The sequence below is a fragment of the Chinchilla lanigera genome, unplaced genomic scaffold, assembly GCF_000276665.1.
Source record: "Chinchilla lanigera isolate Chin_1 unplaced genomic scaffold, ChiLan1.0 scaffold00018, whole genome shotgun sequence".
NCBI lineage: Eukaryota > Metazoa > Chordata > Mammalia > Rodentia > Chinchillidae > Chinchilla > Chinchilla lanigera.
In genome coordinates, this window is record NW_004955419.1 from 13,979,409 (window position 1) to 14,004,618 (window position 25,210).

Sequence of the window (25,210 nt, forward strand, 5' to 3'; positions counted from 1 at the left end):
CAAAGGCATTGTCTCAAAGGCCCTCAAACGCCACACCTTCTAACTCAGGGTGGTCAGCCATGTACGGACCCCTCAGCCGCACAAACCCCATCTAACAGCACTCAAATCCAGTTGATACCCAGCTCCTCTTGGCCTCTCTACCACTGTGTTGGCTAACCTCCCTGCTCTTGAATTATTTCTATCTTATAAAGCCCTTCAGCTACGACCATAGCATGTTCATTTGCTGTGACAAGCATGCTCTCATTCAATTTGGGTCTCCTGATGATGCCATGACAGGGGTGGGAAGGAAAGGTCTAGCTGTTCACCTTTCTGCAGATCATCAAACTAAGGCTCGGTGGGTTGTCACACAGAGATTCACAGCTGTCTTCTGCCTCTTCCAGGGCCTGTGATCTTGCCGTATTTGTATAACTGTGTACATGCATTGCAAAGAATGTGAGATATTCCTCCTTGCTTTTTAAAAAGATCAATAAATCATTTGTGAAACCCTCTAATGGAGGGTAAATGAATATGAAAAGCCCTTCTTCCTGCCGTGAAGCTGGCGATAATAATAGCTGCCATTCACTGAGCAATGTGTGCCAGGCTCTGTGCTAAGGACTTGGAGGCAGTGTCTTATTGAATCTCATTTAATCATTACAACAACCCCTCATGGTTGGCCTTATTGCCTTGTGTCAGAGAAGAGAATGTGCCTTGCCCCCAGATCATTCAGGAAATGGTAGAGCCAAGATTCAAATCTAGGTCTTCCTAACTGCAAAGCCAGACTCTTAAATAAGTGAAGCCAGCATCAGATTCTAGATGGCAGAATGACCACATAGGTCCATTGTCTGACCACATGTGTCTGACCAATAGGTCCATTGACCCAATGCCCTGAGTGCCCCAAAGCCAGCCATGGGCTGTATCTGTCCCGTGATTCACAAGGGCTGAGGGATACCTGTGCAGGGGACTAGGGACCCAGAGCCAAGGACTGCTTAGGGAAACCTTGCCCAGGACCTGGCAGTTAGGAATAATTAGAGCTGCTATCACCTAGGCGACTAGAACTTTCTCAATGCAACGTGAAAAAACTTCCCCAAACCCCAACTCTTCCCCCTGGTTTCTCCTTGGGGTGTCACTGCATGTCAGGCAATGAACAGAATCACCTGTCGGAAGTTCTAAGATGACCATTTGGGGCTCTCCGTGGGGTCCAAGTCCACCCATATCAAAGTTTTCCAGGCTACAGAGCAAGCAGGCAGCTAGTCTTCCCTGCCTGTCATAAACAGCAGCCCATTAGGAGAAGACAGGCTTCTGGCTGTCTGTGAGTTTCAACCTCCCAGCTCTTCAGGGTCAGATCACCTAGCACTTTACTGAAATAAAAGGCTCCAAATCAATATCGCGTCATCAATCTTTGGACAGCCAGGAGGTCACAGATGCAGTGGAGCAGAAGTGCTTTTCTCTGGGAAAAACAAACCCAGCCTGGAAGGAAGCTCTCCTGGCATTAAAAACGTTGGAGCCTCATTTCAGGAGCTGAGCAGAGAACTGGAATCCAGGGTAATAGCTCCAGAGGGGGTAGGGGAGCCCAGCCCGGCTCACAGCTTCTCCCGACTGCACCCTGCTTGCTTGGCTCTGTCAAACCAGTTGCCTCCAGCACTGAAGTGACTCCACTGGCCATTCCCTGCACCTCAGCAGGGATCCGGCTGGCACATCGGACGCCCTCTGCCCTCTGCATTCCAGGTGGCTGAGTCCCCAGCTCTTCCCGGGCAGTATCCACTGCCTCTTTGGAACCCTCTGCTTCCCCGAAGGGGACTTCTCAGCAAGAGTCTGTCTACTCGCCCCAAGCCTTGTGGCTCTTATCTTTGCCAAGAACTGAAAACTGAAGGGATGCTTTTCTCCCCCACCTCACTCCCCTCTAGGGCTTGAACCCTGGGCCTTTGCGCTGAGCTACATCCACAACCTTTTTCTTCCTGACAGTCTCGTTAATTTACCAAATGGCCGAGGCTGGGCTCCATTTTGCAATCCTCTTGCCTCAGCCCCATAGAGTGCTGGGATTACAGGCATGTACCCCAACACTGGGCTTTAAAAAAATAAATAAATAAGCTCTTGTTAAATTGCCTAGTCTAGTCTGAAACTAGTGATCCTCCTGCCTCAGCCTCTCGAGTAGCTGGGACTAGGGGTGTGTACCACAGTAGATGAGCACAAAATCCTTTTCAAAAGGCTATATTGTTGGGTGTGATGGCACATGCCTATAATCCCAGTACTCGGGAGGCCAAAGCAGGAGAATAACCATGAGTGGGAGGCTAGCCTGGGCTACACAGTAAATTCAAGGCCAGCCTGAATTACATAGCAAGATCCTGTCTCAAAAAAAAAAAAAAAATTCATGGAGCATACTGGTAATCCCAGTACTCAGGAGGCTGAGGCAGGAGGATTGCCATGAATTCAAGGCCAGCCTGGGCTACACAGTGAGTTCAAGGCTAACCTGGACTATGGAGTGAGACACTGTCTCAAAAAAACCACAAAATAAAATAAAATAAAAATTCTTGGCCATACCCCATCCTCAGATTATGGTCGGTATACTCTCCCACCAGGGTATCATATTCCTGGCACTGTTGGGCAAAATTAAGCGGACACAAAAGGCAAGAATAGGTCTAATAAATTTTGCTTTGAACAGTCACCACCCTACTCACATATTACAGTAGCAGATAAAAGGGGGGGAATGAAAACTTCCCTGAAGGTTGAAAAGATTTTGTATGATTCAGTGGCTCTCCACTGTTCCATCACCAAGGGCCTCTTTGGTTAAACCTCTGGTTTTGTGATATTTTATTTACCAAACCATATCAAGCAATGGGTCATTTGCCCGCTTTTACTTCTCAAAGCCAGAGCACTGCCCATCGAAGCTCCAGGGCAGACAGAGATAACCAAGCGCCTCAGTCACAAGAGTGAGAAGCACCCAGCCCCAAACACAGACATTGATGCGTTAGCCCGCATTAGCCTGTACTATCTGGCCCAGGTAAAGGTCCAGTTACCATTGGGTTTTTGGAAACACTGGCAAGACCCTGGAGGAGAGGTTATGGGTGGTACTTCTGAGGGAAACATAAAAAGACCAAAGAAGCAGGTGTAAGAGTTAGGACAGCCTCCCGAGATAGGCTACTATGTAAACAAGGGCAGGCCACGCCCTCATTATGAGACCCACAGGTGCCAGAGCTCAGGACGGCTTGAGTGGATCTCAAGGGCCACCCCAAAACCATCCCACCACTGCTCTTTCACACACAGGTAAGAGAGTGGGGCAGGGATGGCTGGGGACTGGCCCTGGACCCCTGCAGAGCTATGTGGAGCCCAGCATCCGGGGATCTCCCAATCAGCCTCCAAGCTCTAGGCCCTTCGCTCAAGCACCAGGTCACAGAACTCGAAAGACGGACTCACCTCTGCTAGATACAGCAAGCAGAATTTCAAGTCTCCTGAAGAACCTTTGAGGAAACAAAGAGTGAGACTTGCATTAGAACTGGCTGAAGAGTCTCAGCGGTTTGCTGGGGCACAGCCAGCTGTCTCACTCAGGAGGCTGTGTGTGGTGCTTCCTGGAAAAAGAGAAAGAGGCAGACACAGGGAAAAGAGCAGTCTCTGGAGCCAAGTCGCCCCGTTCGCTAACCGGGTGATGGGCAGCCAAGGAAGGCTGGCATCGCATCCCCAGGAGAGGCGGTCGGGAGCATGGACCAGCCAGGAGTAGGAAGCTGTCGCCCATCCCGGAAGTCTCCTCTTTTCCATGATCCCGCCTCCCACAAGTAGCAAGAGGCAGCACACATCTGGGTTTTCTCCACTTCTCCAACTGCCTTTGCCATTTCGAAACTCGGCAGCGTGTCATTTGATTCCTGAGTGGAATCATGAGCCACCTCAGAAAGCACGAACCAAGCAGGGCAATCCCCACTCACGGGCGGAGCAGAACTAAGAAGTGGTTTCCTGGCCCAGGCCAAACCCCCCTGTGTGTTTTCCCAGAGCCTCCTCATTCCTGGTCTAGGATCCTAAACTCAACCACTGACCAAGCCCTCTGCATCTGGGGAGAGCTGGGAGGGAGGGATGGAGGGCTGTCCCCTCCCGCTCCAGCAGGGGAGCTTAGTCCGAAGGAAGGAAGCCGAGAGATGATCCACAGCTATTGGAGAGGGATTTCTGAAGAAGGACCTTTTAGCACTAAAACTCAAGAGGGGAAGAAAGGGCACCCCAGGAGGCGGGAATGGCATGAGCAGAGGTAGAGGAACACCAGCTATGCCTCCTCTAAGACATCCACCCTGGCCACTGCTGCTACTCCCCGGCTCTAGCAGCACTCTCGGCTGAGACACTCATCTGGACACAGGCCTGGGATGGTAGGAAACTCCCTGTGCTGCAAGCACTTGACCTCACCACACAAACTGTTATTTTTAAGAGAAGCAACCATATAACACATGTAACAGCATCAGGGCACAGAACTTTATGCTGCCTGCCAGCTGCCTCTCCAATGCTTTCCATGTGTAAGTCAAGTGCTGGGGGCGGGGGGGTTGGTTCCCTAACACAGCGCTGGCCACAGCCCTCTCAACAGCCCCATGGGTCCGAGCTGGCAGCACCCATGGCCCACGTGCAAACAACAGAGGCACAGACAGGTGAAGCAACTCAGCCCGGGTTGAAAAGGGAAGAGCCTGGCTCCAGAGCCCACCTCTCCAATGCTACCTCTCAACTGCAGGCTTCAAAGCAGTCCCTTGAACACACACTTGAAACAAGGAAATCGTCAAACAAGCCAAAAATCCATCACCAAGAGAAGGCATCAAGGTGACTAGAGACTGTGGGCCCCATCAGTCCTAAGGAAAGCAGGAAGTGGAGCCCGTAGTTAGGTAGGTGAAGGCCAGGCCCCCTGGACACAGGTATGGGCAGGGCCCGTATGGGCCCAAATCTCTGTAAAGCCAGGGGCTTCCTGACAGAGCCAGGAGTAAATAGGGGTCCACTTTAGTCTCAGAATAAATCTTTTACTCCTCCTACCTGGAAATGGGTTGGGGAGAGAGGTCGCCCTGCCTAAGAAACCCATAATGTTCAAGAACACTGTAAACTGGGTGTGGAGGTATACACCTATAATCCCAGGGTCCTTGGAGGCTGAGGTAGGAGGATGGCAAGTTCAAGCAGCCTGGGTAATTTGACAAACTTAGCAAGATCCTGTCTCCAAAAGGGGGTGGAGGGTTGAGGATGCAGCACAGTGCAGAGGCTCTGGTTCAATCATGCAGGGAGGGAGAAAGAGAGACAGACAGACAGAGACAGAGAGACAGGCACGGACACAGATGGAGAGAAAGAGAGAAGAAATACTGAAATCGCAAAGCCTCTTCTAGTTCCTTGTGTTGCTGAGAGTAGAGACAAGAGGAGGTGGTCTCTTTTGTTGAAGAAAACACACAGGGTTATTTCCTTGAAGTAGACCCTAGAGCAAAAGGAGAGCCAAGAAAACCTATGTTAGAAAATAATTGGAATTTGGGTTTTGGAAGCTGGCAGTGAGGAATGAGAGGGTTCTAGAGATGAAGGCAAGCCCAGGAGATGAGTGCTTCAGGGAGACAGGGGCTGAGAGGTGGGGAAAATACGCCTTTAGACAACCCCCGTGGCCAGGGATGGTTGATGGATTGCCTTGACAACTGCTCTATGCTGTGACACCACCCCCTGCCTGCCCTGACATCCCCGCGTTACTCCAAACTTTCACTGGAATCTGCTCCACATCACAGCCCCGTGCTGGCAGCCCCGTGACAGAAGGATGGAATAGGGGCAGTGCTCAGCATGATTCAGAGTCTCATAAAAGAAAAACAAGCAAGGGGCCAAGGGTGCCAGGGAGGAGCTACTGGAGCTGCAGAAAAGCAAGCCGCCAAGGGGCTGACCCAGGCGAGAGCCTCAGGCTTCCTGAACATTAGGACTGGGGCTGGCATAGAGGAGAAGGGACACTGAGGCTACACATCTGAGACACTTTGCCTGCACCATTTTGAAACTCAACAGAGAATTACTGGTTCCAGAGCAGGTCTTGCTTCCCATGCAGGGGGCATCCCCAGCCATGGGCTCCATGGGGCTCCTGGGCTTCCTGGCCCAGGTATGACCTTTCTGTCATTTTCCCAGAGTCCTTTCAGGCCTGGTCTAAGATTGGGACTGAACCATTTCCAGGCTCTGAAAATATCAACTAAGATTAACCCAACTACTCCAGAAGCTGGAGTTTCTGAAATGGGAACCTGGGTCCCCCAAGGCAGCTGGAGAATTCATGAGTCACCTGGACATTTTCAGGCCACATCTGAGAGAGGAAGGCAGGCCAGGAAGACACTGTGGGCATGATGCTGGCTGCCTGGGAGGTAGAAACACAAAGAATAACAAAGCCAGGAGGCCCCGACTGACCAACTGACCGGAGATGTCCTGATGGTTAATGCCAGCTCCCCACCTGTTCCCATTATACTGCTATTCAGTCCTGCCAGAGCTTGGAGAAGCTGGACAGAAGGCAGGCAGGACTGCAGTGGCCACCACCTCTAGGCCCTGAAGGAGGAGGCACCCCCAGCTCCCAAGCTGAGACAGTGCTTCTAGTCTCCTTTTAGTCATTCATTGATTCACCCAACAAACATTCATTAGGCTGCCACTATGTTCCATGCCCATACTAGGCCCTGGGAGTTCAGCTGACCCGCAGAGCTAAGGGCTACTCGGACAAGTGCCAAGGGAGTTCTTGGTCCCTAGGATGGGGTGGATTCTCCCCAGCATGCTGGAAAGGTGCAACTGCTTCTTGTTTACTGTCTTCTTTGTTCCAAATTGAACTCTGCATACATGTTGATTTGAAGGAGACAAACAAGAAACCTAGGAGTTTTCATGTCACAAGCAATGTTAATCAGAGACCATTCTGGCACCACAGGCCCAGCCAAGGCCCCAAATGCATCTCTTAAAAGCCTCACTCAGGCCCCTGCGGCGGCAGTGAGTCTCCTGGGGCACCGGGGAGGAGAGCAGGAAATCGGGCGCCAGGACTCAGAACACTGGGTCCTGAAGCTCCACCTCTGCCTATGACAGAAGGGGACTGGACTTCAGTGAACCTCTGGGTCTGGCTCAGGGATGTGGAGACAGTGGTGAGTAGAGGCACAAGGGCTCCCTGGGTGTCCCAAAAGAAACTAAGCATTGAAATGTGCATTTTTTTCTATAATTTTTAAAAATACATATATAGCTGTGTGTTGTTGCTGCTGCTGCTCTTTTGTTTTGTTTTGTTTTTCGAGATAAGGTCTTGCTATGTAATTTAGGCTGGTCTTGAACTCACTGTGTAGACTACACTGCCCTTGAACTCAAAGTGATTCTCCAGCCTCAGCCTCTCTAGTGCTGGGATACAGGCATGCGCCAATGTGCCCAGCTGAATGTATACCTAGAAGATTCAGTGTCATCAAATAATCTCCTTTGCTCTAAGCAGCTCTGAGGCTACCCAGAGGCTCCCCCAAACCATCTCAGCCCTGAGGTCTGCTCCAAACCATCTGCCCAACAAATCTAGCACTCCCTGTCCCATGCCAAGCTAACAAGCTCTAACGTCCCTGGTCATCTCTCCTGAAACGTGCTTCCTGGGCCACCCTCAGATCTCACCTAGGAGGCCCACCATCCATAGGCAGGTGTGGTCTCAGCCCAAGGACATCACACCTGGGCAAGGGCAAGACTCCAGGCTCACCTGGACCATTACCACCCATCGGAGCATGGCGCACAACTGCCTTTAACTGCAAGTCTTGGGTCGGGGAGCTCCAGGAGGGGCAACCCAGTCCAGGCCCCTCAGCAGACTGAAGCAGGGCGGCATGGCACTGTCTGGTTCCTCTCAGACACTGTGGCCATTCTGCTTGGGACTAGCAGAGCTGGGAGGGCACACAAAGAGCTTCCCCAACCTTTACTTCACAGTTAGAGAAACGAACCCAGAAAAGGGAAAGAACCAGCTGAGGTCACACAGGAAATTAGCAGCAAATCTCCAGCTACTTCCCTCAGCTCTCCCACTGCTTTCTTCCTCCCACTCCAGCCTCTACCCAAATGCAGCTAGTTGAGCCGGGCATGGTGGTGCACACCTGTAATCCCAGCACTCGGAAGGCTGAGACAGGAGAATCACTGCAAGTTTGCGGCCAGCCTGGGCTACAAAGTGAGTTCAAGGCCAGCCTGAACTGCATAGTGAGACCCTGTCTCAAAAAGACGAGACAAAAGAATAAATAAATAAACAAACAAATACAGCTGGTGGGAGCCTCCTTCTTTTCCTTCCTCCCTGTAGCAGGAAGCTGAGCAAATAAGAGTCCTGGGCTTGTGGCCCCAGGCCTACAATGTGCAGAGCAGAGCCTGAGTGAGTTTTCATCCTTGGTCAGTGCGTGTTACTGAGCACTGTCCTGCGCAGTGCTCCCCAGGTGTGACTGGGGTGGGGAGAGGGGAGCAGAGAAGGAGGGACTATACTGAAAGTGCATAGATGTGAGTACTCAGAGCCTAGGGGAACTGGCTTCCAGGGAGCAGGGGAGGAGGGGAAATAACAAGCAGGTGAGGGCAGAGTCCACTGGCTGGAGGGTGGTGGGCACTAGAGAGCTTCCTGGCACACCAAGGCCTGTGCCCAAGTGGCTCAACGGGTCTGGTCCATTCCTGTGTCCTGGTCTGGCTGAGCTGCCTGCCGGGAGGGAAGGGCTGTGGCCACCCATGGTCAGTAGGCAAAAGAGAGTCAGAGCTAGAGAGGGAGAGTGGTGAGGGACTTCTTGTGGGGAGGCGACAGTGAAGGTTCCCACAAGACCTGGCTTCCAAGGAGGAAGACCAGCCAGGGCAGCGGGTGCACAGGATGGCTTTGCGAGCATTCAGGAAGCTTGCCTGGAATGAAACCCGCCAAAACAGAATTCTTTCACGGGGTAATATTTTCCTCCCTGCCCCTGTCACCCGTGCTCAAACAGGTCTGTTGTTGTTTTCATAATCTGGGAGAGGAAATCGAGCCCCTTTCAGCGGAGACCTCAGGCGCCAAACCAAACCGCTGGACAGATACTCCCAGCTGGCTTCCCGTTCCTGGTGGGCCAAGGCACCATGGAAAGTTTTGGGTTAGAAATTCTGCAGGCTCTGGCTTCCTTGAGTGCTTGACAGAGCTATGTGGCCGGCTGAGAAGGGGCAGTGGCCTCTGCCCACACATCTGTAGGGGGTAGGATGGCAGCAGGCCTTTCTTAGGCATCGGTTATAGGCCAACCTTTTGCATGAATGACCTAATTTAACCCAACAACCTTCTAAGATACTGTTATTATCCCTTATCCTGACACACGAGAAAACGGGCTCAGAGAAGTACAGCAACTTGCCCAAGATCACACCCGGAGTAAGAGCAGTGCCAAGATTTAAACAAAAAGCTCAAAGTGTGGCAGCAGGCTTATGAGCCTAGAGTGGATCACTCGCCGGTCCAGAGACAGAGCCCACAACAAATATCAAATGCCCCACTGGGGGCCAGCAGCCTGGCACTCCTCACCTTCCTGCAGCTTGACGCTCTGGAGATAGAGGGGGTTCCTCAGGACGTTGCAGCGTCCAGGCTCATCCTCCTTGGTGAAGAGCAGCAGATCCGAGTAGGCAAACAGTGTCACCTGCAATGGAAGAGAGCAAACAGCCTGGCTACTCCACTGTCCCCTGGACACAAAGAGTCACAGCCTCCCCTGGAGGTCTGGGTAATGCATCCTTGTCATCTCAGGCAGAACCAGGAGCAACTCCAAGGGTGGCCCAGCCAATGGAGAGCAACTTTCTGCCCTCCTCAAAGTAGGAAAAAAAAAAAAATACACAAGAAGGAAAAACAGCCCTCAGCCTCCATGGCAGATAGCGTCTGCGGGGGCCTCTCCACAGCCTGGTGTCCCCAGGCCCACCTGTCCTAGACTGGCCCTACAGTGCCTGGGGAGTCTCCGGCCCCTTACCCAGCTCTGTCTCAAGCTTCCTGAACAACTCTTGGCATCACGTGGTTGATGTAATACTACCAAATTTCTTGCATATAACTTTAACTGCATTAATGAAAAACCAGTCCAAGAAAAGGCCAGTTGCTTATATTTCAATACAGACTTGTACATAATTTTATCTCCTTCATGTACCCGTTGCTCCAAAAACAAAGGAAAAAAGCTATTTCTAGACATTATAGGTAAACCAACAGGCACGCACAGCATATTTTTTATGCTAAAAAAAATCTACTTGATCCTCTATGCCGCTGAAGTTTACACTGTTCTTTGTTTTATAAATTCTGCAGTGGCCTTTAGTTAAAAGCAATAAAATCCAATTTTAGATTCTCTCAAAAAAAAAAAAAGCCACAAAAGATGATTACTTATGGGAACTTCCCTTTGAGGTGTCAAACCCGGTATTTCATTTCTTCTAAAGTTAGAGGAATCCAGCAGAAGGGCTTAGTATACAGTCTGGACACAGTGAGTGTGTATCAGATTGCGACTGACCTTTCAAAAGCCAACATGTTTTCATCTAGCTCTCAAACTGGTAAAGATGACCCTACAACACCACTTCTGACATGTTTCCCTAAAGAAATACTTGCAAGGCCATACAAATGTGAACATATAAGGAAGTTAGCAGCATTCTTATAATTTAACAAAGGAAAATAACATAAAAATCCATCAAGAGAGGATAGATAAAATAAATTAACTACTTCTACATGGCAGAATTTTGTGCAACTGTTAAAAGCCTAAAATAGAGTTATACGGGCAGACATAGAAATGGGTCTATCAGAAGTTGAACTAGCGTGATGTGCAAAAAACACCTGGGGTATAATGTAATTTTGTAACGCAGAACGATAGCTCTTTCTGTATTTATACATTTTTGAAAAGATACCTAAGGTAGGTACTGCTCTCCTTACTCTGGGAGATGGGATTTTACTTTATACATTTCTGTTTAATTTGCATTATTTTTCAATGAGACGGTTACTTTTGTAATTTAAAAATCTGTAAGAAATATCCAAAGCCCTACTTGGCATCTTGAGTGTCCCACAAATACAGAGGCAAGAAACAGCAGGGGCTGAGTCCCTGAGTAAGGAGGCTCAGGGCTCTGTCCCCTCCCATGGGGCCCAAACACAAAGACTCCTGCTCCCCGAGATGGAAGGGCTTTTACTAGTGACCTGCCCAACCCCCTTCCCAGCACAGCTCTGTCTCCTACAACTGCCCAAGAGACACCTCCACCTGTTGAACACTTTCTGCTCTGTCAATCTTTACGTAAAAAACATCATTGGCCTTTACAGATGAAAATGTTACAGATCAGAGAGGTTAAGTTCCCTGCCCACAGCCACACAGCCAGGGACTGATATGCAGGTCTGAGGGATCTCGTAAAGCTCACACTATGCACAGCACTGTAGTAGCAATATATATGCCTGCAGCTTTTCTGTCCCTGAATAGGAAAGGATTCAAATGGAGACAAAAAACAGAAACAAAGGAGACAAATGATAATAATAAAGTTAAGGAAGGGGAAGAAAATGATCAAGAGTTCAGAAGGATTCAAGGGGTTGGCTACCTGGGGAGTGGACCACAAAGTCCAAGCAAAGGAAAGAAGGCTCTACGCTAGCTAGAGACACTAGGCAAACCCCCCTGCTCCCATAAAACATGTCTCCAAATCAAAGAAAATCTAGCTGTCAGCTCCGGACCCACAGGGAAGCTGGCGGAGGAAGTGTCAGAGAAGACAATCTGTCAGGAGCCTAAAAAGTCAAAAACTGGCGCAGGCACAGAGAGGGCTGGGTGGAGGGAAAGAGGGAGGAGCCTCCCTCAAGGTGAGAATAGCCCCAGGCCAATGCCCTAGCCTGGGTTCCCAGAGCTGAGAATATGGTCTAGACAGGAAGTGATTAAGGCATGAGTGAAGAGTTTCCCCAAAGGTCAGGTCAGGGAAAGGACAGAGCTGGTACACAGCTGGACAGGACAGAGGGCAGGCATGCCAGAGAAGGACATGTGGACCCCTTCCATCTCACCAGCATCCTGATGACCCTATCTCCACAATCCAGTTACCTGCTGCCTTCCACCACCAGCCACAGGGGCCTCCAGGTGTCTTCCCCACACCTGCACAGACACATCTGTTTTTCCAAAGGGCCAAGGATTGAGGGATCCTCTAGTTGAGGAATCCTTACAACCTGGAGGGTGACTCTCTCTCAAGTGGCCCTAGCCAAGCCTTCTCCTGGGAAACTGGCCTCAAGTCAGGGTATTGAGAAAAGACCTCTGGTCCTTAGTTAATGGTAAACTCAGTGAGTCAGTGTGTAAAGGGAGGGTGTGTCTGCCTTTCCCTTCTTAGTATTCCAGGAACCTAGCACTGGGCTGGGCTACATCCTAGATGATCTGTAACTACTCTTTGAACGGATAAATGAGACTGCTCCAAAATGCAAGCAGCATTTTGACTTCTAGGTAGAGGGTGTGACAAGGGCAGTTCATGGCGTGGGACACGACTGGATCCCAGACATCAGCAAACCTGAGCAAGCCCAGAGAAGGGACAGACAAAAGATGGGGTGGGGAGGGCTTCCAGCTGGGAAGGGCTGCTCTTTCGAGTTCAGAAACTGTGGGGAAAACCAACAGCTGGGAGGATGCAGAGAAGCAATTAGAATGGATGGTTCCTGAGGGCCCGACCAGCACTAAGGCTGTATGAAGCTACCCAAGTTCCTCTGGAATTGGCTCTATTTTTAGCTTGAAGAAAATGAAAGCTTACCAAAGTCCTTATATTTGGTTGCTATTGTACTGCAAAAAAAAGGGTGCCTGGCAAGCGCAAGGTCCTGAGTTCCATTCCCATTACCCTACCCCCGCAAAAAAAGGAATATATTTATTTCACTTGTCCTCATATCACTTCCTTCAGTTTTGGGAGGGGAGTGTCTCTTGGTTTTAAGGTTCCCAAGATCCATGAGGCTAAGATATTTTGGATGAATTATAACTATGGCTATGGCTCGGCTAGAGTTTCTCTGTTTGTTTTTAAACAAACATACCAGAGGCAGCATGGGGTCACAGAAAGCATTGCTGACCAGGACTAGAGCCAAAGAACCAAGTGGTAATCCTGGCTCTGCTCCTTACCAGGCTGGATGTCCCAGTTAAGTTCATCAGAACATCAGTATCCTCGTGTCTCATGGGGTTGCCGCAGAACTAATCAGGATCGGTGCAAAATGTATGCACAGCAAGTGGTCAACACTTGTGGGTTTAATGGTAAGAGAATTTTAAGAGTGATTTAAGACATACATGTGTATTTCAGGGTGGCTATCATTCCAAAGGGCCACCTTCCGGGTCTGCAGAACGTACAGCCACACCGAGCCTTCTGACCCTGCCCTGCACGTCTGACTTAGCTCCACCACACGTTTATTCACCAAACACAGTTCCCAGTGACCTCTCACTCCTAAAACCTAAATCCCCCTCACCAGATAAAGTTTTCCTCCCACAGAGGCAATTCCAAAGCCATGCTGCGATTCTCAGGAATATTCCCAAAGGAGAGGTCCAGGAATGACCTCAGCGATACCAGTGCAGTAGAAATCCGCTTGCAGTCTCACCAGAGAGCACCCTTGAAAAAGACAGTGCTCATTCGGAACATAGGAATTCTGGTCCGCTTGTTTACAAACAAAATAAAGCCAACCTCCTGCTTCAGCCACAGTCACACTCGGTGCCCTAGGACGGTAAGGCTGAAGCCCCCTCAGAGCTGGCTCCTGCAGCCTTAAATGCACATGGAAAAACAGAGCAAGAGGGAGAAGTCGTAAGTGCATCAGCAGCACAGCTGGGGCTGGATATGGGGCTCTGGCCTCCAAGTTTGGCCCATATCCCACATATGGGCCTCCAAGTTTCCTGATTTTGCCAGCCTCCAGGCACCTATTTAAGATGAAGGAGCCAGCCCTGCATCCGGACCTGAACAGGACCAAGCCCTTTTCCTTTACCCCAGGAGCCTCAGGTAGCCAGGCCAGCTTGAAGAGCTCCATTTTATGTCCTGCCTGGACCAAGATGACTCTATCTCCATACTGCCACCCAATAGAAGCCTCTACTTACGGAGCACTTACGTTCTGCTGTGTGGATCTCCATGTCAATAACATCATTACTTTCTACAAGATGAGGATCTTATGGCTCAGAGAGGTTAAATGACCTGTCCATGGTCACACAGCCAGGGACTATTGTCCCGGCCTCAGGGACTGAGCTGGCACCTGGCCAGCTCTGGGGATGAGTCAGTGAGTAAAGTGCTCCCAGCTCCCAGAAAGAGTGGCGTAGCCCCCAGACAAGGCTTACTGGTGCATCCAGAGACCAGGGGAGATCACAGACCTCTCAGGAGAAGATCTGGAATGTGGGTTAATACGGACTCAGAAAATTCAGAGAACTGACACACCTCTAAAAATTCTCCTTGGCTAGCAGCTTTAATTTTCTCACCCACAAAGTCACCTACCACAGCTGAAGTGAAATGCCATCTTTCCTCCTCCTGAGAGAAAGCTGGGGCAAACAATGGAATATCTTTGTGGGCTGGGGGAATAATATCAATGTCAAAAAAAACAAGACAGCTTCACAAGGAGGTGAGTTCCCTATCGCTGGAAGTAGACAAGAAATAGCTAGGTCCCCATGTGTTGGGGAGCGGTGGAAGAGTTTTCAGGTCTGCCCCGTCCTGGGCTTGTACCATGGTCATCAGGAGGAAGGAAAGGTGAGGGCCCGGAGGACGGCAAGGAGGAAGTCAGCACCGCAGCATGCTGAGACTCACCTGGGTAGCCCTGTTCCTCCCTTCGTACAGCAGCAGCTCTTCTGACAACAGGAGGGTCCGGGCAGGGTTGCAGAGATCTAAGGGCTGAAGACAGAGAGTATGCGAGTGAGTGGGCTGCGCAAAGACACAGGGGGGCAGAGGAAGCAGCTCGCCAAAGCCAGCTGCAAAGAGCCCTCCCCTCCCCCAAGAAGCCACACACCCCCTCACACACCAGATGGAAACAGAAAGGTGCTCCTGTCCTGTGCAGAACTGTGGCTGCCACCTTCCCCACCAGCCCTCACTGTGAGAGCTCTGCTCTCCGGCAGGAAGTCCAACCACATGCTTGAGCCCTCTGCAGGCTCCCCCTCCCCCACCGCCCACCCCCTACACTGGGCTCCCCATCCCACATCCCCCATCTCTCCTGATGACGGCTCCCCGGAAGTGTCCTGCTGTCAGAGCCCAGAGGCACCCTGAGAGCCACATGACAAGAGATTTGGCCACTTGAGACCCTATATGGTGAGGCCTCTCCCTGCTCTACGTTCATAACACACTTGAGCTGACTCCTTCCCATCATCAGTTCTAAAGGAACCACTTCTCACCCAAACCTCTCACTCCATCATCCTGTCCAGTGCAGCCCAGAGAAAGCACCCCGAGCTCTAGATTACCCAGCAGGACCCTCATGAGCACGTACTAATAATGGCTTCTACCTGCTTGGCCTCAAGCAATACCTGAAGGAAGATAATGAACCAAGTACCAACTGCACACAACAACCTGGTTGAACCTTATAAATAATACGAAGGCAAAGAAGCAAGATGCGAATGAATATATGCAGTATGGCTTCATTAAACAATATTTTAAAAGAAGCCACATAAAATATGGTATTTAGGGAAATATACAGAGATGGCAAAAATAAAGAAAAGTAAATGCTCACCACAAAGTATATAGAGATGGCAAAAATAAAGAAAAGTAAATGCTCACCACAAAGCTAGGCTGGAGGGTACCTCTGGTGGGAAGGGAGAGGGGCGTTACAACCAGGAAGAGATATGCAAGCCCCCAGGCTTCCAGCATCTCCCTCTGGCAGCAAGCGTATCCCTTTACTTTAGTGGATATTGGCTTTATTGAACATGTAAGCATTATGCGATTTTTAGCTTGTATGTTTCCCAATATAAAAATTTTCAAAAGATTTTTCATAATTTTTTGAAAATCAATTTTAATTTTTTATCAAAATTAAAAACAAACACTGATCCCCCCAGGATGGCAAGACTTTTGTGTTACACCTGAGATCCACAGAAAGGCACAGGTCAGGCCCTGCCGAGAGAGCCATAGAGGGAGAGCTAAGCTCCCTGCCATGGATACATCACATCCCAGGGAATCCACAGACCCCTGGACAGGGACAGACTCAGGATGGGATGCTAAGGAGACCAGAGAAGTAGGACTTGAGCAGAAATGACACCCTTGGAGCTGGGTCACCTTTATGCTCCTGGTGAGTGGATAAACTAACATTACTTTCAATAGCAAAAGAATAGACATAAAGATCTGAACTGAGAACCAGCTCAGTAGACATTGTATATCTACACCACACAAGTGAACACTACTACATATAACTACTATATATGAAAGAGTGAGCACTTTCAAGCTGAAAGAAATGCTCCTGCTATAATTTTTGTTTTAAAAAGGCAACTTGGCCAGGTATGGTGACACACACCTGTAATCCCAGTATTCAGGAGGCTGAGGCAGGAGGATTGCCGTAAGTTCAAGGGCAGGCTGAACTACATAGCAAGACCTTGTCTCTAAAGACCAAAACCAAAAAAGGCAACTGAGTATAAAATATAGAATAAGATTTGTTCTGTTTTTTTAAATCTATATATTTATTATATATGACACTTAGGTGTTTAAACTGATTATATCTGGGTGATGGAATGAAGAAAGATTATTTTTTAAAGAGATGAGAAAAAAATGCAAAAGAAGAGACAGAAGAGGAGGAGGAAGGAATAAGAGAAGGGAGATTCAGATAAATCTCAAGTCACCGGTGAACCCTAGCCAGACATGCTTGGGTGACCAAGGGGACAGGAGCTGTCCCTTGGTCAGTTCCAAACAGCAAACTTCTGGGTGAGCTGGAGAGCGGGAGCCTCTGCAGGCAGGTCGTGGGCATCCCAGCAAGCAGCTGCAGTGTGCCTACACTGCCCCAGTGAGACAGGAGGCTGAGAGGGGAAGGCGAGGACCCTCTATGGTGCCATGCTTCCTGAGCTCACCCTTGGAAACCTCTGCTCACTAATGCGACCTCCAGAATCCTGAGCTTCTCAGGTCATTGTCTTTCCCAAACCTGGGCCCTCAGTCCTGGGTGAGGCACTGCACTCTGAGTCCTGGGGTGAAGAACTCTCCTCGTTCTCATCTCCTCCCAGTGACACCCCTGGGGTCAGCTGCAGGCTCACCTGAACAAAGACCGGGAACACCAAGACTTTGGGGGCCAGGGTGACGTAGGTGCCATAGCTTGAGTGCGGGACGTGCGGCCTCAGGAGCGAGCAGTCCTGGTAGTTCCCTCGGCCCTTTACTGTCTGCACAGTCTTCATCAGCCGCGACTTCTTCCCCAGGCCTGCATAGGACTTCCCTTTTGTGGGACTCCCTGATTCTGTGGAACAGAGGTGGGGGATGGTGAGGCATTTCCATCGCTCCTGTGAAGGATCCCCTTTGAGCTGGACCTGGTGGCACACACCTGTAATCCCAGCACTTGGGAGGCTGAGGCAGGAGGCTTACCATGAGTTCAAGGTCACCTGCCAATCAGCACCATTGACTGATAATCTGCCTTGTGCCGGGCCTCTGCAAAGAGCTGAGAACACAAGGAGGCTCCAGCTGAGTCTCGGGCCTCAACCAATCCCTCACACTCTAGTGAGAGACACTGATACATAAATAAGCAACTTTAAGGCAAAGACAGGGCACCAACACTATGAGATGCAGCAGTCCCCAGTCAGCATCCCGGTCCCTGAGTCAGATCTATTTATTGGCCTCACACATTTAAGAATCAAGAAACCACTCATATTTTTAAAATCATAATGGCTGACTTCACTGCGCCTGCAGTGCCACATGGAACAATGCACTGGCACAGAAACTACTGCCCTATGTACCAGAGCACCTGCTCACCCCCCTGCCACCACGCCAGCCCATCCGTCACCTCCCAGGCCCTGGACAAAGATCCATTCTCTACAGAGGTGGCAGAGACAGTGAACTTTGCCAGGATGCATGTGGTCCGCCCTCCACTGGTCAAGGAAGCCGGAGTCACCTGGCTAACCACAGTCAGTCAATACGCAGTAAAAAGTAGCACTTATCCGCTGGGCATGGTGGCCACTGGCTGTACTAGGAGGGTGGAGGGGGACTGGAAGATCACCAACTGTGAGAACCACATGGGCAACTTAGGGAGCACCTGTCTCAAAATACAAAAATACAAAGAGCTGGGCATGTCGCTCAGTGGTAGGACACTTGTTTAGCACATACAAGATGCTGACCTCAAACCCCAGCACTACAATTTTAAAACAAGAAGTAGTACTTGCCACTGTCATTCTCGGTAAGGAGCACAGCTCTGAAGCCAGGTGGCTGCGCTCAAAGCTCGCTCCCACAGGCACTAGCTCACTGATGGTGGGCGGCTTACTTCACCCCAGAGTCTTGGCTTCTTCAACCAGAGTAAACGTGCAGGCACCCCAACAAGCTGCTCTGAGCCAAGCCCAAGAGCAGTGCCTTGGGTTAGGAAAGGTACACGGAAAGTCAGCTCCTGAATTGTCATCCTTTGAAAACAGGGAGCCGCGTGGGACTCTGGGAATACAGATATCATCACCTCGACAAGGTCCCCCACTTGGCCATTAGCTCACAAGTTATTACAGAGGAGGCCACCAGCAGGGAAAAGAGCAAAGAGCAAAAAGGTCATTTGGCATGAGAATCCCTTTTTAAGGGGACACTGAGGGACACACTCTGTCCCTGAACAAGGGGTGGTATACAGCTCTTTATCATGTCCCATCCAATGGGCAGAGGACTAAAACCCAAAGCAGCTAAAAAGACAGAGATTCCTGGACACAAGGAGCAGGGAGACCAAGCCCAGAGCCATCAGACTCCACACACACCTCAGCTCTCTTCCAAGGGTTGCTGCTACTAGCAGGCAGCCAGCAAGGCCCTCGCTGAGCTGGGTGCCCACACTGGGCACCTTTCTTCCGCCCCCAGCTCTGGAAGCCGGCGGGGTAACAGGTGGCCTGACCCAGCTACACTCAGGGAAGCTCCCCACCAACGCAAGGTCATGGCCCAGAGGAAGCACTCAGCCCAGAAGGTTTCACACTAGCTTCCACCTCCCACCCGCTAACCCTTCTCACCAAGAGGCGAGAAAAACAAGTCAACCTCCCCCACCCCCACAAGTGACCATGATCACAGTGATCAAACCATGATAAGTAGAAAGCTGGAGCCAAGGATGGGGGTAGGAAGGGCAGACGCAGGGAAGAAGTTACGCGGTTCTTTGTCCCATCTGGCCCCAGGGACATCTATGCAGCCAGGCCCTGGGCGCTCTGCACAGCAATGAAGTTGGGTAAGACCCCTGAGCTTCTGTGCTGACTAATCAAGTCAGACACTGGCTGTGCAATTCTGAACAGGCTCCTTCCTCTCTGAGTCATTTTCTTCTTTACAGAGTAGAAAGTAAACGCTGCCTCACCCGGGAGCTCACACAAAGGGCCTGACTGGAAAGGACTTGGTGGGTTGTGCAGGAGGGGACCTGTGCGGTGGATCACCCCAAAACCCTCAGCCGCTCAACAAGCAGTCCATCGTGGCTGGTGGAAGCATAGTGAAGGCTGTTAGGTCACAAGCCATACCACGCCCAGGGCCACAGGGTCAGCCTGGAACTAGACAGACTAATTTGACATGGAATGAGTCTACACTAGAGAGGGCAAAGCCATGCAGGATGACAAGCAGGGGACTGAGGCCACCTAGGCCAGAGTCAATAAAGGATACCTTTGCACATAGCAAAATCTGAGCTTTTAGCCCCAAGTTGCTGACTTTTTTCAAAATCCATGTCATCCCTTCTCTGGCCCAGTTGCCCAAGGCTGCCAGGAATCTTCATCTTGGGCCTAAGAGGCACAAATCAACTCCTTGACCCATCTTTCTGCCTTCAGAGAGAGAAGGTCTGCTTAACCATAATCTAAGGACAAGGAAATTAAGGCCCAGAGTGCAAGGGAGCATGGTTTTCCAGAACCGACTTTCCAAGGATCTGCTTTTAGAACAGTCCAGATTGCGACCCAGTTGCTGAGCTCCGTGAAAGCAAGCTCATTTACTTCCCACCTGCTACCTCTTATGACAATGTCTGCTCCCCTTCTCCTCTAACACCTGCTTCACTAGCCAAACACAATAATTATACAGCTTTGCTCTCAGCTTCCGAGGCAAGCCCTGGCAGCCATCCTGCTCTGGCAGTGTTGACTCTGAGGCTAGGCTGCCTTCTTGGGGACAGAAGACAATGCCCAGGGCACCAGCAGCCCCACAGAACACACCAACTACAGCCCAGCAGGCACTCCAAGCCCCGGAAGGGCACCAGACCTTATTCAACTCAGGATAGCTCAACCTCCTCATGAATGGCTACCTCCTGGCAGCTCAGCCAGTAGGCTCAGAATCAGCTCCTTGGTGACAGCCTTAACCTCTGAACAAGCCTGCATGTGTTCAAGGGAAATTTTGTGTCTTGAATTTCACCCGTTGCTCTGAACCCCAGACCTAGGAGTTATAAAGCCTTGATCCTTGATAAACAGCAAATATGTCCTGGATTATTACTATGAAAAATAAATAAAGTCAAGGTCTTAATATAATACATTCCAAAAGCCACCATTGTTACAAACATGATCATTTCCTTACTTGTCCCTCCCAAAGCTTAGATAACTGTGCCTTTCTTAGTATTATATTCTCAGAGGGGAATGAAACATAAATACAGATTGGAAGCAACCACAGTGGCATCTCTCAGGCTGAGAGGGAATCAACCCCTCACCACCCAGTCAGTGTCCGTGTGCCCACAGTGGGCCACACACCTCTGTGGCTCCCTGACTCCGTGGCTGAAATTCTACTGCTATCTTCCAGACTTGTGTCTGGTCCTCAGAAATACGCCGGGCCCAGCCCTGTCCTTAATGGAGTCACCATTTAGCAGTGACATCTTCACTCTAACCTAATGTGCCACAACTAAAAGCTTTCAGACACTTATTGTTGAATCATGATAATACTCCTCCCTAGAAGGAAGACAACTTGATTTCCAGCAGGCCAAGCGCAACCGCCCAAAGGCCTCCAGAGGGGAGAGAAAGGAGGTGCCTTGTATCACCTGTCCAGAGCCTGGTGGAGGCCCTTTCCCCACAAAAGACACAAGCTCTCTCCCACGTGCCCACCATAAGAATCATGTTCCGGCTACCAATGGAAGAGAACAGCAAGGAAGCAAGTGTGTGCAAGGCTGGAAAATGGCCAGTCTCAAGGAAGGAGGTCAAGGGCGTTCTGCAGGCACCACAGGAAGGGCTCAAGCACAACCTAGGTGGGCACGGGAGGCCACCTGGCAAGGCCGGTCCCAGCCTTCCAGGTATCAGCTGCACTTTTGGGTCAGAGCTCTCCAGCAAGCACATGAGGGCTTAACGCAGTGCCCAACAGAGACCCATATCTCAGACTTCCTGGGGGAAGGGACTGTTTTGGAGTCCAGCCTCCATCTCTGGCCAGAATTTAAAGGTCAAAGAAGACTCCACCTAAGAGCAGAGATTTCTGTGCCCTTCAAAGATGAGCATCCTGTGTCCCATGGCTCCGTACGCAGGCTACTGCTCACAACCACGTTCTTACACAATCCTCCCAACAACCCTCTGAGTAGGAATTACTGACCCATACTATAGATGAAGAAACTAAGGCTCAGGAAGGGCACATAAGTTGCTCAAAGTCACACAGCTAGGCCTCCAACCCAAAACCTCTAGTTCCACATGCACAACTCTCTTCTGTGCCGGCCTCACCATGCTGCCTACAACACCTGACTTAGATGGGTGCTCAGTAAAACTGGATGACATCCAACTGAACGCCTGAGTCCTGAGCATCCCACCTGCCAGAGGGCTCTGGGAGACCCTGCTCTTCCTTCTCAGCTCTGGCTTCAGACATTGACTGAATGAGGGAGCAGAGGCAGCAGGAGAAAAGAAGGGCTGTGTCAGCATGCTTGGTGACCGTGACTCCACCAGAAAGGCCTCTAAACTGGGAGGAAGAGGCTGGGCCAGGCCTCAGCGGACCTCCCCCATGACAGGCTGTGTGGGCACAGCAATGGCGGGCAGCTCACCTTCAGGGATGGTATCCTCCTGGTACACAGGCCGCAGCAGCTGCAAGGGAAAAATAGGAAAACCAGCTCAACCCCAGGAACGGGGCAGGATGGCCCTGCAGGCTGTTGGGCATCGGGCCTAATGAATGGGATGTGAAACATCTTAAGGCACCAGCGATGAACATCAGTGCTGCTAACCAGCAGAGGGAGGGAGGTTGGTGAGAACACAGCAGCTCAGAATATGAGAGTTGAAAGAGGCTTTATGTGCCACGAAATCTAACTCCTTGGCAAGACCCCAATAGGCTGTTCCAAAACATGCCTCATGGGTCGCTGGAATGGTGGGACCCCAATAACCACACCATAAAGGACACTGCCATTGAGGAAGTTTGGGGAAAGCTAGGTTAAGCAAGGTTAAACCACCTTCTTTACTGCAGGATGCCCTCAGAACCTCGACAGCCTAATGTACACTGGGAATTTCCCCAAATGGAAGAGAGTACAGGATATTTCCCAAACTCACATGACCTCAGAACACTTTTTTCCCAGAGTAGCTCATGGGACTAATGTTTTGGGGAGCATACTTCATCATCTCCTCCTATAATCACGCACTAATTTTACACCTCGTACAATAGAGAACTTACCACCTACCAAGGTAGCCCGTCCCACTGTAGACAAGCTCCTGCATGTGAGCTAACATAGTCCAGCCTGCCAAGCCCTGGTCCTGGGTCTGTGCCCTGAGGCTTCACAGGCCGTCTGCACTCTCTGTGACATCCCAGCAGAGGCCAGAGCTAGCACAAACATCATCGCCTTGCTCAACACCCCCAGGCCCTTGAAGACTCCTCACAGCATAATTTTGAGACTTTGAGACTTCCTGGCTCCCACAGGGACCCGACACCCTTCCCCTTCCCTGTACCAGCTGCCCATACCTGGCTCCCAGGGTTCAGCGGGGCCAGGATGATGTAGTTGGGGTCGGTGGGGGTGGTGGCACGGGACAGTGCTGGCAGGGTGTGCTGGCCTCCGCGCTTGCCCACCTCGGTGTAGCGCTCCCAGCCACCAAGCAGCAGCCCATCCGAGCTGTCACACACCAGGTGGCAGCTGTGTCGCTGCTCAGGCCGTGCCTGGGCCCCATGGGTACAGTTCTTCTCCCTCTTGTTGGGGGGTGAAAGGAGGTCATGTGTCGACTTGCAGGAGGCCCGCCGCAGGACCCCACCGTCTGGCCCTGGCTTGACCTGGGGGACCATGCGCCACACGAGCAGGATGATCTCTCCAGGGCAGCTCCTGGAAGGTTGAGGGATCACACAGAGACGTTGAGTCAGCCAGGGTGGGGATGCTGCAGGGCAGAGAGGAAGAGGAGGAGAGGAGGAAGCATACATAGAGGAGAGGCTTCTAGTATCAGGGCAAGAAGGGATATAAGAAGCCGCTTAAAGTAGACAGCAAAGGGGTCACGTGGGTCAACGCTAGCCTAAGCTCACTTAGTAGCGGCTGAGAAAGACTCCAAGGCTAAGGCCAGGCTCAACAGGAAAAAGCACTAGACTCAACTCATGATGCCTGTGGTGGGGAAGATACAAGCAAGTAGGAACAAGCAAAGCACCTCAATGCAACTTTCATCTAGCCATCGTAGACGCAAACATACATGGGCCCATTCAGATCTTCCTTCGGGGGGTTGTTCAATGGGTCCAAACATTTGAAATAATTTTTTAATTGTGAGGCCAAAACCCCCGCAATATCTATGCACCCTGAAAGAAAGGGTTGAGCTCTTGGGCAGCAGCAATAATTGGCTAATGTGGAAAGTGACCTGCTGGTGCCACCATAGGAACCACAGGATCTGTTGAGAGCTGCTTCCCTGCTTTGTGCTCTGAGATCCAAAACTGCTCAGAGACTGAGCCTTCCTTTTCAGGCCAAGAACCCAATTCCCTGAGGAGCGGAGTGGATTGCTTGCAGCTGGGCAAAGGAGGGGCTGGCGAGAGCAGGGCAGGACAGCCAATGTGCCCAGGGCCAGGGTGGGGAAGATGTGCCATCAGCCCGAGGCCCAGCCACGCCCTGCCCTCTTCACCGGATCTCGTGGGCCAGCTCCACACATTTCCAGTGCTCCACCGGCCTCTCATTCAGTTGCAGCACCGTGTCCAGCTGCTGCAGGCCAGCTCGCTCTGCTGGGCCCCCTGCAGGAACAAAGAGAAGCCATTCAGGGGCTCCTGAAGCCTAAGGTGCCCTCAATGGACCACTGAAACCTCAGGAAAGGGCCCTGCTTTTTCTGTTTCTTCACCTGTGAAATGAGAGTCCAAACCTGGTGGCTTTCAAGAGCCAGGAAGTCAGACACCCTTAGGTGTCTTTCCAGGCCTTCTCATCCCAGTTCCAGGCCACCTCTTCTCCCCAGGCCCCACCCACTCCCCAGGGCCTCCCGGCCCACTGAGAAGCCTTGCATGCTGCCGGACTCCCCCTCTTCCTTCATCCCTCTTGCCCCCTTGGTTGGGTACCAACGCTGTGCCATCCCTGTGCAGGCAGAGGGGTGGCCTGATCACTGAGCCCTGATTTCTGGCCCTAAGATACACCCTCTGAGACAAGAAAAAGTCCACTTGTGGCAAGAACAGAAGCGATGACTACTTTTAAATGCTAATCAGGCTTGTAGCAGGGTGAAACACTAATTCCAAAAGAGTTCGTCAGTGACTCATTTTCCCCCACAGTCATTACAGAAAATCAGGTTTCATTTGTCCCTGTTCAAAATGATTGGCAATCAAAATAGGAAAACCTATTTTCACTTTGATAAAAACAACAACTAAAAAATTGTCCGTGTATTTTCATGAACCTCCATTCCATCTGTGGTCATTTAAAAATATTATTCTTTTCATTTGAAAACCCAGGAGCTCTCCAGTGTGGGGCTCTCCAGCCAGTTCCATCCTGTCTGCAAAGCCCAGGTGGTTGGCGGGCAGGCAGGGCTTGGCATCCCCCAAGTGGCGAGCTTACCAGAATCCACAGCCTGGACTCGGACCGGAGAGTCGCAGCAGATAGTGAAGCCAAAGCCGTCCTCACCCCTCGGGATGGTGATCTAGAACACAGTCCTGCCCAGTCACTCCCAGAAGCTGCAAGGCCGGGAAGCCCACAAGCCCCACCCAAAGCTGGCCTCCTCTCCGAGGGAACCGGAGCCAAGAAGCAGCTGGTCAGTCCTTCACTGTTCCTGTCTTGACCCAGGCACCCTGACACCTGGTTGTGGGCCAAGTAGGGAGTCTGAGAACGGAGGAGGTAAACCCCAGATGATGCAGAGAGAGCCGTGAATGGACGGGGGCCCTGGGAGGGCAAACTTGCTCTGCTGAGCCCTAGCAGCGCCAGCCCTCCACTCAGGGCCCA

At 51.0% G+C, this 25,210-nt stretch overlaps 1 protein-coding gene across 5 annotated transcripts in view; it reads right to left on the reverse strand.

The window, feature by feature from the left end:
• Positions 1–25,210, reverse strand: part of Rgs3 (regulator of G-protein signaling 3) — a 123,817-nt gene that overhangs the window by 61,135 nt on the left and 37,472 nt on the right. For all 5 annotated transcript variants that reach the window (XM_013513122.1, XM_005382663.2, XM_005382665.2 and 2 more), the window contains 8 exons: positions 24,830–24,911; positions 23,922–24,027; positions 22,795–23,146; positions 21,893–21,932; positions 17,025–17,221; positions 14,614–14,697; positions 9,422–9,533; positions 3,391–3,434 (listed from right to left, as the gene is read on the reverse strand). In XM_013513122.1, the coding sequence (XP_013368576.1) occupies positions 3,391–3,434; positions 9,422–9,533; positions 14,614–14,697; positions 17,025–17,221; positions 21,893–21,932; positions 22,795–23,146; positions 23,922–24,027; positions 24,830–24,911 (1,017 nt within the window). The remainder of the gene's footprint in view (positions 1–3,390; positions 3,435–9,421; positions 9,534–14,613; positions 14,698–17,024; positions 17,222–21,892; positions 21,933–22,794; positions 23,147–23,921; positions 24,028–24,829; positions 24,912–25,210) is intronic.